Source organism: Poecilia latipinna, unplaced genomic scaffold (genome assembly GCF_001443285.1).
Source record: "Poecilia latipinna isolate Pla-1442-1.1 unplaced genomic scaffold, P_latipinna-1.0 Scaffold2585, whole genome shotgun sequence".
Taxonomy (NCBI): Eukaryota; Metazoa; Chordata; class Actinopteri; order Cyprinodontiformes; family Poeciliidae; genus Poecilia; species Poecilia latipinna.
Genome location: NW_015115201.1, coordinates 54495 through 70196, shown reverse-complemented (window position 1 = coordinate 70196; position 15702 = coordinate 54495). Strand labels below are relative to the sequence as shown.

Here is a 15702-nt window from a genome sequence, read left to right as displayed (position 1 = left end):
GTCCTGAAAAAAGGAGAATTGGGAAAGAATAGTCTTTTTTAAAAATGTTTTTAATCTAATTTCTATCTCCAAAGTTAACATCTTCTACCCTTACTGTGGTACTTGTCTCTATTTTCTCTCTATTAAGCAGTTACATTCATTTTATTTATACATTACGCCACAAAAGAAGCCGGAACAAATGATGCCTTTGTGACAGGCTGCTAGGGTAAAAGTGGCTGATTCCTCCTTTTTTAGCTTAGAAAGGCTTTTATACAAGTTTTGTCCTCCATCACTATCGAGTTGCTAAACAAAACAGGGGGGAAAAAAACATTATTTCATACTTTACGAACCTTTGGTACATCAGTAAAGCATCCATGCATAAAAAATATAATAATAACTCTGAGGAAAGCTGTTGTTAGGAACCCCTTTGCCAGACTCCATTAAGGTCTGACCTGTTTGAAGCAAGAATATTTCAAAACAATTGTCCTCAGAAGACAAATGCTACTCATCTACCCAGTCTATTAACATAAATCCTCTTCCTGCTGCAAGGAACATCCACCTGAATCCAGCTCTTTTTGTTGCATTTCATCTCAGCTGCTCTTTTTTCATGATTGTTTAGAAAGTTGTTACAGAAGCGTTTTGATTGATTCGGTCATTTGTCTCACCGCAGTGATGATACTTGTGCTATTTAGAGAAAGGCCAAACTCTACAACAGAAGGGCAAACTAAGACCTTCTGGCTTCCTTTAGATAGACTTAATGTTTAGTTGCAAGTAAGCAACTAAATTAATAAAAACATTTGAACAACAAAACCAAAAGCTTAAACCTGAAACCTCCAACGTAATCTTTTCATTTTTTTTGTCACACTGACCTGAGGGAATATTTTTTTGGATTGTGTGTAATAGACCAACACAAAGAAACGCATAATTGTCAGGGCGACTAAAAAAATGTATGGCAAAGAAAAGTATACATTGCCCAGTGAGTATTTACTCACTGTAACCAATGTTCGCTGCAACTAAAGCTGCAAGGCAACATGTATGCTTTGATTGAAACCATTAGATAGTCGGCTGTATTTCCTGAGTTGTTGTCCTCCTGAAAAATGAACCTCCTCTGCCTCAAGACATTTACAGCCTCTTAAACATTTTCCTCCTGGATTGTCCGGTATCAATTAATCATGTCAACTCTGACTAGCTTCCCTTCTGCTAAAGAACAGCATCCCCTCAGGATACTGCCGCCACATTTCATGATAGAAATGATATAAGGTTTTACACATTGATAGTGGAATAATGTTTTAGAATCTGATCCGATCTTTAAAATTCTCCACGTCGCCAACCCCGCTCTGTCTGCTGTGTTTCCTCGACTGATGCTTGTTCGCTAATGTTTTCTACCAAAACCTTAAGGGCCGTCAGAACAGCTGGAGTTACACGGAGGATAAATTACTCACGGGTGAACTCTATTTACCAGCTCAGTGGCGGTTCTTAGATGAATGGCACCCTGGGCAAACCTCTCCTTTTGCCGCCACACAACGCCTACGACGACCCAATTTATGAAAACATCATTTCTTCACATCTCCTGTTGTGCAAAGTAAGAGGTGGTGCTTAGACACTTTGTAACTTGAACCTCCCTCAACTTCAGCTCGGTGTGAAAACCCTGATCAGATCACCACCGACAGAGAAATCCTTTTATGTTTTTAAATATGTTGCTTGTTAGGGGCCTCAGAATAAAAAAGAGGCTAAATAGAAATGCAGCTTCAAATTGTGACCTCTCGTTTTTTTACGCTACTTTTTGTAGCACAAATGAAGTTTGAGGTTATACCATGACAATGGTTATAAAAGATTTTAAGGAGTTGTTGAGAAAATAAATTTAAAATAAGCTAGTTTTAAAACTTAACATGTCTTGATTCAAATGCCCTAATTGTGGTTTTGAAATTACTAATGTATTCTGGCCTATTGACCTTTATTTTACTTGTAGTTACAGCAGATAGTGTTGCTAGGATCGTTTGAACTGCCTTTTGTCTGTGGGAAAACAATACAGTGGAAGTTCCAGCTTTTCACACTCATCTGTGAAAGGCCGTAAACACGGCAGGGGTTTTAGGCTTCAGATAGAGGGTCAGAGACAGCTCCTGGTTGGATGAGCAAAGATACGCCTTATTTGAATAAATTAAAGATAAGAATACGCCTTTTACTGTAAAACTTTCTACACAGAAGTAACAAATCAGATTTGCTCTTGCAACTCTCCAAAGATGTCTTTGCACGTCTTGCTTTTCTTTCTTTCTTGCTTTTCTTTCCAAGTCTGTCAGGTAAATGAATGTATGTCTCCGTTGTTCTACAGTTTCTGGTGTAAGTTCATGCATTGTCTTATATTGGATTAAACTCTGTAATTCTGTGACGTCAACACGCATTGTTGTTTTCCTTGTGACTACACGTGGCCCGCCGAGAGGACCTGGGATCCAGAGGAAGAGAGAGCCAAACTTTTTCCAAAGTTAACTATTTAAGATAGAATATTCTTCCTTAACAGAGTATAGATACTTCTTCAAGGTAATAAACATAAATTGGTAGCAATAAATAGATCTGGCAATACTGCCTCTGTTTCTTTCATGATGTGTTTTTGTTTTGTGGCATGTTTTATTTCAGTAATTTTTCTGCTCCGCTGCACACATTTAAACAAAACTAGAGCTGCAAGCAGTTATCAGTGGGTTCCAAGCTCGACCAATAAAAGAAAAGTATGCCCTGGCCCTGCCCTCCTTTCCTTTCTGCTTCCTGTCGGTCTGCCATCATCACCTGGCATTTTTGCCTTCACACGACGAACTGTATACTTTCACCATAGTACATTTTAAATCTAATTTTAAAGGCTCGGAAAGTGTGGCGCTTCGTTCATTACCCTGTTGATGATTTTCCTTCCGTTTGCGAAAGAGACTAACGTCACACAGAGGGATTTTAAACACACTGGAAAAGATAAAACTTTATTTCTCCCTTTTGTGACAATACAAAGTCAACGAGTGCAATTACAATCTCACTGGAAAAGTTACATTCTATCTAGCAGGAGGTACATAGACAGAATGCGGTGCACACCATCGTCTTCGTCGTCCTCATCATCACCACACCCAGGGAAAAGTGAGGTATCGACCACTACAAAGCTTCTGTGTACAGGTGGGGATTTAACTGTAAGGCAACTGTTACCATGACAACCTGGAGAGACCGAAACAGCTGTGTGCTTCCTTTGCCCCCCGCCCTCCCTCCTCCATCTGTTTATTTATTATTTATTTATTTATTTCAGTACAGGAGAAAGGCTTGAGCTGATACGATTAACAGTACCACATCACGTCAGGCCGGAGTAAGGACTACTGTCTACGAAACAGAAAACATCACACAAAAAAAACCAGGTTGGAACATTGAAAACAAGTCAGGATTCCCAAAACATCTCTGGACGATGAACTCCGTCTAAGATCCTGCTACTACTCGTCGGAGGCATATTGAAGTTATTTTCGATTTAAATTCCCTGGGTAAGACTAATGCATTTTATAACTGGTGATATGTTAAAAAAGAAAAAAAAAAAGGTCTTCATACAGCGCTCCAAAATATATTAATATAATTGTAATTTGGGGACTATTCTCCTGCCACACCCTGTTAAAACTCTCACCTTCCTGTTTGCTGCTGCTGTTCTTCGCACTCTGAGCGAGAGAGAGTAATTTAAAAGCCAGAACTTGAGCTGTGGGCCAATTATTTCGCTTGGACACATCCTGCCTCTTCTCTGCCCCCTAGAAGTTGATGGCACAAGTCATCTGGGGCAAGCGCGCAATTAAACTTCAGCTACTGAAAGTGGGAATTAAGTTGCTCTAGTGGTTCAGCAAATTTGAATATTATTGGAGATAACGGGTAACAGATGACGCTGGCCGCTGTTCGGATCCACTTAAACTTCACGGAGCGCTGAAATTAAAGAATCAAATCCTCTATCTGGTTTGTTTTTGCTCCACCAAACTGTTTGGAGTCAGTGGTCTAATGACCACAAGTGGCTTTGTGTGACTTTTCTACCAAAACAGGATTTTTTTTTTTCTTTTCTGATTCAGCCCAAAATATTAACCTTCAGATGATTGTAGAGCTGAATATCATCTTTATATCTTTTAGTCAGTCAATTAGTTATTACTTTGGTGTTTCTGTAGTTAATATTCTAGGCAAAAGTGACTCTAATTTCCCTTTAAGCCATTTAAAGGTGAATACGTAGTCGTTATGACTTTGTCCACTGTGGCAGATCATTAAGTGTGTCTAAATGGGACACGACTGGGTGAGTAAATCAACAAAACAAAAGGAAAAAAACAGCTGAAGATGTTTCTGCTAGTTTAAGATAAAACTCAAGCGAAGCAGTCCATTCATTAACGGAGCAAAACAGGCGGCGGACTAACAGGTACTAAAAATCAGTGTAGGTTGTTATATTTAACTCGTTTATAATTACTCGTCAATCCAAAATAAATAAATAAATACATTTACAGTGCTGTGCAAAAGTGTTCACACCCCTCGGGGTTCATCTCACACTTTGCCACGTCACAACCACGAACCTCAGCGTATTTTCTGAGAGTTTAAAATAAAATCCGGGGCAACCAGCTGCCTTTCGGCTTAAGCTCGGTGCAAATCCAAGTGTTTGACGAAGGCCTCAGGTGGGAGAAGCTGCTCTTTATGTGGCATGAAGACAGAAAGGGATTATTAAGCTGTAAGAATTCCTATTTTTTTGTTTGCCATATTTTGTGTTTGGGGTTTTTTTATGCATACATGAGGAAAAAGGTTCTCTGACCAGATGAGACCAAGGTAAATTTTTTTTGGCTACGGGTAAAACACCACGTTTGGAGGAAAACACAGCAGATCACTCTGAATGTACCATCCCCTACAGAGAAACATGGTGGCGGCATCCACAAGTTCAGACGAGCTATTTTTCCAGATCATTGGCAAAATAGATTTTTAAAAACACGTCACATTTTTCTCATAGGTCACAGTTACAAGCTGCAAAAAAATACATTTGAGGGTGTGGTTGTGATGTGAAAAAAAAAAAAAAACTCGGTTTGAACACTTTTACAAGGCACTGTTTTGGGGTTTTAGGCTTTTGTTTTGTAAAACCAACAAAAAAGGGACTTGAAAATAACGATGGGCATTTTGACTCGTATTTTCCAGTAAATAACTTTGAAGTCTGAAAGCTCCGACTGGATGCGTCTCTCCAGTACAGTTTTCTTCTTCCACAAAGCGGTGATAATTTAAGCTCCTACAAAGCTGACACAGAAATCCTTGGAGACCTTCTTTAGAGTCCTTTACTCTGAAACTCATACGCGGTCTGCGGTGCTGTACATTATTGCTGCCAGTGTTGACGGGGGCCTGGATGGATTTCCTGTTTTTTTTTTCCTTTTCTTTTTTTTTTTTTAAATCATGGCTAATTTCTTACAATTATCAATTACCGGTACAGGATACAGAGTGCTCCTTATAAAGGAGCTTACGGTTAATCAATTGCATCATATTGCTAATGAAGCCGCCGCTTGCGCAGCTTCAGACGAGTCGTAACATTACAAACTAAACCTTAAAAGTATCGGCCTGGCTTTTGTTGTTGGTCTGAAGGCTTGTCACCAAGGATTGTGGACGTGTTTAACTTGGCATAAAGCTTCCTGCTGCTGCGAAGGCATCCCTGATCCTCAATAATGTTCTGGGTGAAGAGACAGAACCTCTGGAGGACTTCATGTCAGGATCATGAAACCACCAGAGGATAAACTGTGCGATGCTGTGTCTTTGTCAAGGAGGAGTTAAAACGTTTTCTTATAAGATGTTTTTTTTTTTTTTTTTTTTTTTTTTAGACTCATTAGAACAACTTTTTTGTGGTTTAACAAAAAAAAACAAACAAACAAATAAACATTCTAAGTGAGATGCTCAGCATCAACCTAAGCTGTTATATGTTCAGAAAGTTAGCCACTCATAGAAATTCTCCTACTAGTTCACATAAATAATTCACCAACTAGATAATCCACGACTGTGTCTAACTGCTACTGAACACAAAGTGACACAGCGGTGTGATAAACATCTTATATCTACTGTAGAAAGAGGAGCTGTGTCTGCAGGCCGGCGGGGTTTCAGGGTTTCCAGTTCGTCGCTCCGCGCCACGCCGGCTTGCTTTTAAAGGATCACGAAAAACCCTCTAAGAAGTAAAATGAACCCGTCTCTCCCTCTCCTCTGCTGAGGCTGCAGCTGAAAGAGTCCTCTTTGATCATCTCTTCCTAAAAAAAAAAAAAAAAATCCTGCTTCTGTCCGTCCTCGGGTGTTTGTGCTCATTACGTATTGGCAGTAGTCACTACAAACTACTGTGGTATGGCCAGGCCGAAGGTGGTGACGTATCTGAAGTCCACACAGAAGAAGGGGTTCTGGGACATCTCCTCTGTTCTGTATAAGGAAACCAGGTGTTGCTACTCTTCAGTTTGTCCACTCAGCACGCAGCATTATTCTGTTCAAAAGGAGAAAACAACAACAAGGTCAAAATTAACCGAATTCATCTCAGATTAAGATATGACACAGTCGGGGAATTAGTTGTTCGATCGCCTGCTAATTAAAGAGATAAATGGAGTTTTCTTGCATGAAAAGAATGAGCGGTTTATCATTTATTTGCCAGTTGCAGTGATCTTATTGCGATGTGAAAAGATGTCGTATCAAACAAGAATCGACACGATACACAAAGAGTAACATTCATCTCCTTGCCACAATGTGTTCCAGGTTAACATGTCAATTTGGATCACAATTGTGAATCTACCTACTGCCATTTTGTCCCACCTCACTTGCCATCTCCTGTCTGTGAGCAAGTCAATTCATGCTCATCTATTTTAACTACATGTATTTTTTTAATTATGTTAAAGTAAGTCGTTCTTTATGAAGTGAAAAATGTCACGAACAACTGTAGCCATCCTCTTAATGAGGCTGCCAACAACAGAGTGTCTTCAATCAGAGGCTTCTTCTTGTTTGGTGTAGTACAGACTGCTGCAGGAGAGCCAACCAGCATCTGCAACAAATCTTTGGATAATACGAGTCACAACATTTAATTTCCTTTCCTTTTTTCCAATTCAATGGAATCGTTATTATGAATCAAGGGGATTAATTATCGTAAAAATCTCTTGCATAACTTAATAAAATGGCTTTTATTTTCTGAAAACTGTGTTTTCCGCTTTCCTTTGATCAGTGTTTGTGCCTCCTTCATTTTTAAAATATAAAAACCCATCCAACCAAAACATTTATGTGCCCTCTTGCCGGTAGATGAGAGTTATTGGAGCCATAAAACCACATTTCCATGATTGGTTGCCATAGAAAATCTGAGTCATCCCATTGACGGGTATGAATTGAGCCACGGTTCATAGAGGATGTCCTGCTTTATATAACCAAAAATATTGGGCATAATGGATACCAAAACTGCAAAAATAAAATGACAAAATGGTGAAATTATTAACAACCTACTGAATGACAAAGGTTTTATTTCTTACAAACAAACCAGACGTCTGACTTGTGCTCAATCGTTAAACGTCAAGATTCAGTCTTCCGGATTCCAGCTCTAAACGTATGTTGTGTGTCAGCATCTGTCAAACGACAAGTTAGCAGACATTTGCAACAGCTTTGTGCAAAGGTGATCACACTTGGTGTAATAGAAATAGTTGAAACGTAAAATGAACATCCATCACCGTCATCCATCAGTTTGAAGTTAGGCGACAGTTCTTGCCTCAAGGAAAGATTTATGATCCCTCACTTTTTTTTTTTGTTGAGCTTTGCATGATTATGGAAAAGGTGGAGATTAGCTCACAGCAGCTCAGGAAGAGCCTGTTATTGATCTGAAGGCAGCTGTAGTCGCAGTGACCGAGAACATCATTGGGAAAACAGTAATATGTATCGTAAAATCAAAGGTTTGGCAGTGATTCAGAGAAGACTTAGAGAAAAATACTGTGATCAGATGAGACAAAGGCTGCGTTCACTCTGCAGCCTGAAGTCACCCAGTTCTAATTTTTTGGTCAAATCGTTGTTGTTTTTTTTGCTGTGGCTGTTCACACTGCCTAACATATGCGACCTGTATATGTTCTACAATGTGAACGGCGGGAAAGTGTCCCGCATGCGCACTAGAGGGCGCAATAGCGTCAGCGTTCTCAGTGTTCTGCCAACTGCCATAAAGAAGAAATGCTCAGCGTTTGCCGAAGTAAACATGGAGGCTGACGGTGGAGCTTAGCTTACACGAACGAAGTTGTTGCCCAACTGGAGCAGCATATTAACTACTTAATCCTCATTATAGTCTGTCATGGTTGTTGTTTTTCTTCCCGGAAGAAGTAATGATTATGGGTTTCTGTTTGTGAAACTGCTCGAGGAGGCTTTTGTTTCACATTAGTAAAACACTAATCAGAACTGAACCGGTGTGCCTCCGGCTTCACGGCGTTGAGGGGTCGGTGGACGGGGCCGTGCTCAGCATCAGAGAACCTTCTTTCCTCATCATGAAGACGGATGCGGCCTTCCAGCATGAAACCAACCCAAATCATATCATCGACAAAGGAACATCAACAATGTGGCGTGGCTGAGCCAGTCTCTAGATCTCAATCCAACAAAAGAAAATAAAAATCTGTAGGCGGGATCTGGAGCTCTAAGCTGCCAAGCAGCTGTTAAAAAAAAACTCTTACTGCTGTGCTTGCCAACAAACGCTCCTACAATAAGAACCAAGCTATGTTTCTAAAGCGGATAAAAATGTTACTTCACTCAGTGGCATGGAAGTCATTTATTTATTTATTTTTTTACTTTTATGTTTTTTTCTCCCCAGTTTTTAAAAAAAAAACACCCCAAAAAAAAAAAAAAAGAATGCTGATAACTCTTTTGTGAAAAACCCTACAAAATCAGCAGGAGGTGAAGTAATTATTTCCTCTCTACATCTTTTTCTGCTTTCAGTGCACATTCAGACTGTCATCACAACAAAGGGAGACGAATAAGCAGCACCCCGCTGCCTTTGACTCTGAGGCCTTCTCAGGTCTGACATGCTGTCCTCGCCAGTGAAGGCGGACAGCCCCGTTTTAAATTTTCTCCACAAAGAAAAACAAAGCATTCGGATGTAAAGATGCACCAGAGCAGCTGACAAGATGATTACATGTTGCTGCCCTCGCTAGTCTTCCCCAGAATGACTAATCAGTTAAAGTAATCATATGGGATGGCTGATGATAAAACATTTAATTAACATTTTCAAATTAAATCGCTCATTTAAATGCAAATGAATTTTATTGAATAATGTGAAAATCTGCCCAAGTTAGAGATTTTATTTAAAATGGTTGGATAACTGGCTTCTGCCATCAGTTCACAGTCACCATGTGAGCAATGATAACAAATCAGTTATGTTAGTAGTACTGACGGTATGTATATGTTTTGTCTTGTAACATCCCAGCACAAATAGCTTATCCAATGTTTCTGAATTCTTGAGGATAACTCAACAATCACTTCCTCAATCAACTTTCCTGGTAAAATAAAGGTTAAGCGAAATAAAATAAAACTGAAGTTTGAACAACAGAAACTGGCCGGTGCATTTTTATAAACAGTTATCCGTTTGTGTCTTGCTCAAAAGCAGCGGTCGTCATTGAGCGTTTCAAAAATGTACTACTCTCCAGGACCAAGGCTTGCTGGGAAAACAGGGAAACTTGATGGAGAATATAAATAAATGAGATTAATAAAAACCCAGAAATTTGATTTTGCCAGTATCTAAAAATAAACAACAACAGATCAACATCTGAGATAAATATGGTTGACCTGAAGATGGAACCTATAAGAACACATAAAGCCTCTGGTCGGTAGTTTGAGGAACACAGTGGATCAGATGTAGCGCTGTAAAAACACCTCTAGTGCTTTTTGCATTTAGATTACATTACAAACACAAACTTTTTGAGGTTTTATAGAAGCCTGCTCAGAGCCCACCAGAGAAATGCAATTTGGTTGAAGTGTTAGTTGAGTAGCCAGAAAGCAAATGTTCATCGCACTGTTCAGATCATGTGAAATCCCAGTATAATCGTTTATTAAATAAATCAAAATTTGCGGTTGAATTTGAACAAAATGTGAAAACACTTGGAGAGGTTGCTTATTCGTGAAGGTAATGAAACCAAAAGTGCCAACACTTTTGCCTTGTTATTTGACTTTCAATAAAATGAGGTACAAGTCTTAAATTAACATTCAGTTAAAGTTTATTTTCTGTTTAAAACATCTAATAAATGTATCTGGAGTGTCTTAGCAAATCTGGAACGACTTTAGAGGAAACGTATTTCGTTCAGTAGGTGATATTTAATAAGACAGGAAAATGAATCCATTCATGTATCTCAGTTTTATGTGCATGACTAAATGACCATGACAACAACTCAGCTGGACGTCAGATAACAAGCAGATAACTAACGGAGCTTTTTACTCTCCTAAAAGCCGTTTTATTACTCAGAGGGCCACAGGTCTGCATCATTAAATCCCTCCGTCGATACGGAGACGGTTTGGTTCCTACCGGACAACACAGGGAGGCTTTCGCTTTGCGGCTGACACCGTCTACGCTTACGAGCTGATGCTTCTTTGAGCCTTTTGGTCAACATTGTTCTTTATGTGGGGGAGAAAAAAAAAAAAAAAAAAAAAGCTTATTGGTTTTTAAATTCAGCTCACAGTCAGAGAACAGAAGAACCAATAAAACGGGGTTTGCTCTGCTTTTTCAAAAAGCTATTAAATTTACAGGAATATTTTAGGAGTCTGTAAGTCTCGTCAAGACTCCAAGCCCACCTCCGTCCTACGAATCACATCCACCGATCTCTTCTGCTCAAATGAGCCGAGCCATGTGTACGCCGGAACCGGGAACAATGAGCTTTCCGCTTTTCTGAGAATAGGTTTTGTGTAAAAGCTGTTTTATTCATTTTTTTTTTTTAGAGGAGTTCAGTTTAAAAGAGGTTGCAAACTGGCAAATAAAGATATACAAGTAAATCAGAAGATCGTCAAAAAAGGGAATTTATTTCAGGAATTCAAAAACTGGAAACTCGGGTATGGATTCATCCTACACTGGGATTTAAATTCCAAATGTCCATATTTTGTGTAAAGAAGACAGGTGGTTTGACAAGTAAGGAAGTCATCTACATTAAACCTGAAGAAACAACTCTAACCAGAGGAGCTGACATCAGGTTTCACTTAACAGCCTTTCAAATTTGCAATTTCGAACCAACAACTCGGCATTGTCAGGTACGTGTTTCGCTTAACGAAACGAGCTACATTTTTAATTATTTCTAATTTCCTGAGCTGCAAATCCGTGCAGGCCAAAGTGAAATTTTAAATACAGCAGATGTCCCACGTGTTTTCATTACTGCAAAAGCCAAATGTAGCATTTTCAAAGACCCAAACCTGCTCGCCCTTCTCTCTCTCTCTCTCTCTCTCCCTTCGACAGAGCTCTGCGTCCGTCTGTCTTTGTAGCATCTATGATGTTAATTAACTCACACCACATGGAGAGCTGCATTAATTGGACAAGGTCTTGGCGTGCTGCTCCGTGGACAGACAGGCCAGGGATAATATTATAATGCACCGTTCCATTATTATCACAGAAAACCAACCGGCGGGTTCAAAGATGGACGCCAATGTGCAGCAGGCAGAGCGAGGCTTTGATCACGCTGTGGAAAAGAAAACGGGGGGGAAAAAAACAAAAAGGTAAAATGTTGTTTCAGCCTCCAGAGCCTGAGTCTGAGTCAGCTTCCTGCAGAGCAGATGTTGAAGTGCAGGGGTTTGGGAAGCTTAAAGTAAGTGATGTAACGCCACGCAAACGACGATGATGGCGAGAAGATTTACTACACACGGATGGTAACGCTGAGTCACTGCGGGGAGCTCTGCTTGGAGACGCCTGGTGAGTCAGGTGTGCGCGCCAAATATGGCCACAGATGTCATTTCGCGTGGTCCGGTCTCTCCACACGGCGAAGCTCAGCTGGTCCGCTGAGCGCAGAGCCCAGATCGAGTGGGCGGATGTACTGCTGCTTCTCAGCGCAGAGTGACTTATCAGTCGCCAAGGGACTCAATATGGAGCTCTGGCTGATTTTGCAGCGGTGTCATTTAATGTTGCCCAACATCTTATTCCTTTCCGTTTTATATACTGTCCTGGCAGATGCTCGGACTGATTCAAACCAATAATGAGTCATGCATTTTTTTTTTTTTAAACACGAGCAAGGAAACCTCTAATGTGTCTCATCTTACTGCTCGAGATATTTCTGCAGCACAAACCAAATCCAGTCGGACTTTAAATGTCAGCAGCTGATCAGATCATTTTTGCAGGATCTTAAGAGTGGATGCTCTACAAAGAGAATATAAAATGAGTTTTGATCAAGTGCAGACGATTCTCAGCGCCAGCTCCTTTACGGTCTTTTGTGAAACCCAGTTGGAGGTGAGCTTCGCCAGCACCTGGAACTTGAAGTGGACAAACTCACGCCTCGACCTTTTTCGCACTTTGTCAGACTGCAACGACAAACTTCGATGCATTTTATCTAATAATAAACCATTAGAAAACAGTGCAACATTACGAAGTGGAAAGGACGAGGAAAGAAAGTTTTCAAAGTTATTATGGGTGCTCATAGCACTCAACCCACCCTGACACAATGCCTTGCAGCAGAGTAGCTGAGAGATGCATGGAGGAGCTGCAGAGATCCACAGCTCAGGTGGGAGGATATATTGGCAGTATGAGTGACAATAAGAGTGGTGAGAAAAAAAAATTACACTGGTCAGAAAAATAAACAAAATGTCTTCAGCAGAGAAGCAGGAGTTCACCTTCAAGCAGGATAACAATCAAAAACAGCCAGACTATGATTAAATGGTTTGTATTCCTTTGTTAAAAATGCCTAATTTAAGTCAAGACCTACATAATAATGTGTAAAAATCTCTATATAGTTAAGTCTGTACAGCAGTAAAAGGCGCTTTAACAAAGCGCTGACATAGGTGAGCTGAGCACAAATGAAGGCAACATTTTAAATCATAAATCAATTTCCTTCCACTTCACAACAATTTTGCAATACTTTGTATTAGTATATCACATACAGCCACACCATGCACTGGAGTTTTTGTGAAGAAAAAAAAAAGTGAAAATGTTCAAATATGACCAGATTTGTAACATAGTGTCCCGGGTTGTCTCCTCGTTTTAGTTCCTTTTGGCAACATAACATGAAGTGAGTCTGTGGAGCAACGATTCCACAATTATTTAGCAAATTCTATCTTGAGGTTTTTTTTTTTCTTTCATTCTGAGAGGAACAAACTGCCTTGATTGAGAATCTTTAGTTTCTGACAGACGCCTTGCTTCACAGACCTGAATAGATCAATCAAACTGCTCTGATTGTAGGAGCTAGCCGTTTCACTGGCCACGCTGTATGCTAATGCAGAAAGAAAAATCAGATACAAGCTTTAGGGGGGAAAAAAAAAAAAAAATCAATCACCATCTCCGATGTCGTTGCCATTAGGCTTCCCATTACCCTGAGAGTAAACTTCCATCTGCAGGCAATTTCCTGTATGCAAAGAACCGCTGCACCGCTCCAATAAAACCCAAGATAAACCACAATATCGGGTGGACTCAATATTTTCCCCTTGAGCGTAATTTGCTGAAGAGTGAGGATTAAGTTTTCTATATTTGCTCAATCCGAAGCGAATATGTCGAATGGCGGAGTTAAATAAACGGTATCCATGGAGAGAAAGTAGAAGCACTTTCTCAGGCCGCCTACGCTGAAACCTCCCAGCACATCCTCAGCAGTGCAAACCAGCCGGGTCCCGTAGCGAAACGGAGAGCGGCGTTCCCACTGCTGAACGCCGAGCTGCACTTTCTCCCTCCGCAGAAACTTCGACCGGATCGCTGTACGGTGTGCACGACGCCCAAGTTTCAGCGCGACCCGGGTTTGTTTTTAGATGCCGCTGAGCCAGTTTTGGGACTTGACCCACACTCTGTTTATTTACATTTGGCCCGTCACATGTTAAACCAAGTGGACCCAGTTAGTTTCTGAACCATTTCCCTGCAAGCCTCCCTCAGGCGGAGGGGGTAGGGAAAAGATCCCCACAGATAAAACAAGGGGCCGCCTGATGACGCACTGCATGGGCATCATCTATTGCGGCACGCTGTCGGCCATTTTGGTTGCTTAACACTTTTAAGAAGAAGTGTGAGCATTATCAGCATTCACAGGAGAGCTTAAATGTGTGAAACTGCAAACGCGCGCTTCTAATCTTGTCCTGAGAAACTGCCTGTGACTGAATTTAGCTCCAAGCATCTGTCATGTCGCTTTACTGATTGTTCAAGAGCTGTTTTAGGTTTCGATAGGGGCCGGCCTGCTGCTTTCTTTCCTCTTCTTTTTCTTTTTTAAAGAAAGCAGAAACTATTTTTATAGCAACACATCTCAGACAAGATATGACATCAATCTTGACCAAGTTAGTGTTTGACTTTTTTTCTTGTTTAAGAGCGTTGACGTTGGCTTCCCTTGTTAAACTAAACATGCACTGCCTTGTAAAAGTGTTTACACAGCATAAAGTTCTCCAGATTTATCACAGTACAACAAGCTTCAATGTGCTATACTGGCTTTCAACTTGACATACCGACACAACGTAGCGTACGTGGTCCTCACAACTCCTTCACTTGCTACGTCCAGCTAAAATATAGAAGGCCAGACTGCGTGACGTAATGTTTACAGTGGCCAACCATCCGGCTGGTGGATTTAAGGCAAATACACTGAAAATCAACCTCTCTTCTGTTTTAGCGTCAGTAATTTCTTGCCGTTAACACAGGCCCAAAGCAAACGGCGTTTACGCGCAGACCACTGGGTTTCAGCCAGTGGTAGTTTCTTCATTACCAGAGATGTAGAGCAAAACTCAAAATGCAACTGATGTTTTTATGCAGTACTCTTGAAATAAGACAAAAATAACTTGAAAGTAACTTTTCGGCGAGATACATAAGCTTGGTTTGTAATAATTTGTGAATATAGATTAAAGAAATGTACTGGTTAAACTGGCAGATTTTTTATTTTTTTTACGTAAAGCAGGAAAAATGCTTTTCATGTTTGCAGAAGAAACCAGACAAAAAATACTTGCAGCACAACACTTTAGAATATCTGACATTGGTTTTTATATGTAACGCTCATTTTCAGGCCAAGTTCCCTTTGGCTCTATGTAGCTGGCTTGATTTAAGCCCGACTTTTGATGTATTATCAGCCAAAATCGGGCTCATATTTGTGGGTTATTGAAATTATGTTATGGGAAACAGGCTTTAGTGGTGGCAGCATCATACTGTGGCGGTCCTTTTTTTTCATTAGGAGATTCAGAGAATATGATCAGAGTTAATAGGAAGACTAGCTAAATGCAGAGCAATAAATAATCTGTTGGGTTTTTTAAAACAATACATAAATAGGACAACAACGGTAAACATAAAGCCAGAGTTACAATAAAAAATATTTCATTTAAAGCACATTTCTGTGCTAAAATGATCCGGTCAAAGTCCAGATCTAAATCCAGTTGGAAATCTTTACAATTTCCTTAATTAGTGGAAAAACGTCCGATGGTAACCCAAACATCCCAAAGGAGAAAGTCTGGCGATCTCTCTGTGGATTGGAGAAAAATCACAGAGTCTCTAATAAGAAGAACTAAAGCCGGTGTTCTGTCAGATAGCCATACGCTGTCAGGATAGCATACATGCAGTCAGTACGCATGCCCGCGCATGCGCATTAAGAAGTCAGTGGAGTT

General features: G+C 40.3%; 1 protein-coding gene across 1 annotated transcript in view; it reads right to left on the bottom strand.

Moving 5' to 3' along the window:
* Window positions 1–6422: 6422 nt before the first annotated feature.
* shisal1 (shisa like 1) overlaps window positions 6423–15702 on the bottom strand; it is a 51532-nt gene continuing 42252 nt past the window's right edge. Inside the window, exon 5 of the mRNA XM_015020451.1 lies at window positions 6423–6445. Within this exon, the coding sequence (XP_014875937.1) occupies window position 6445 (1 nt within the window). The 3' untranslated portion in view covers window positions 6423–6444. The remainder of the gene's footprint in view (window positions 6446–15702) is intronic.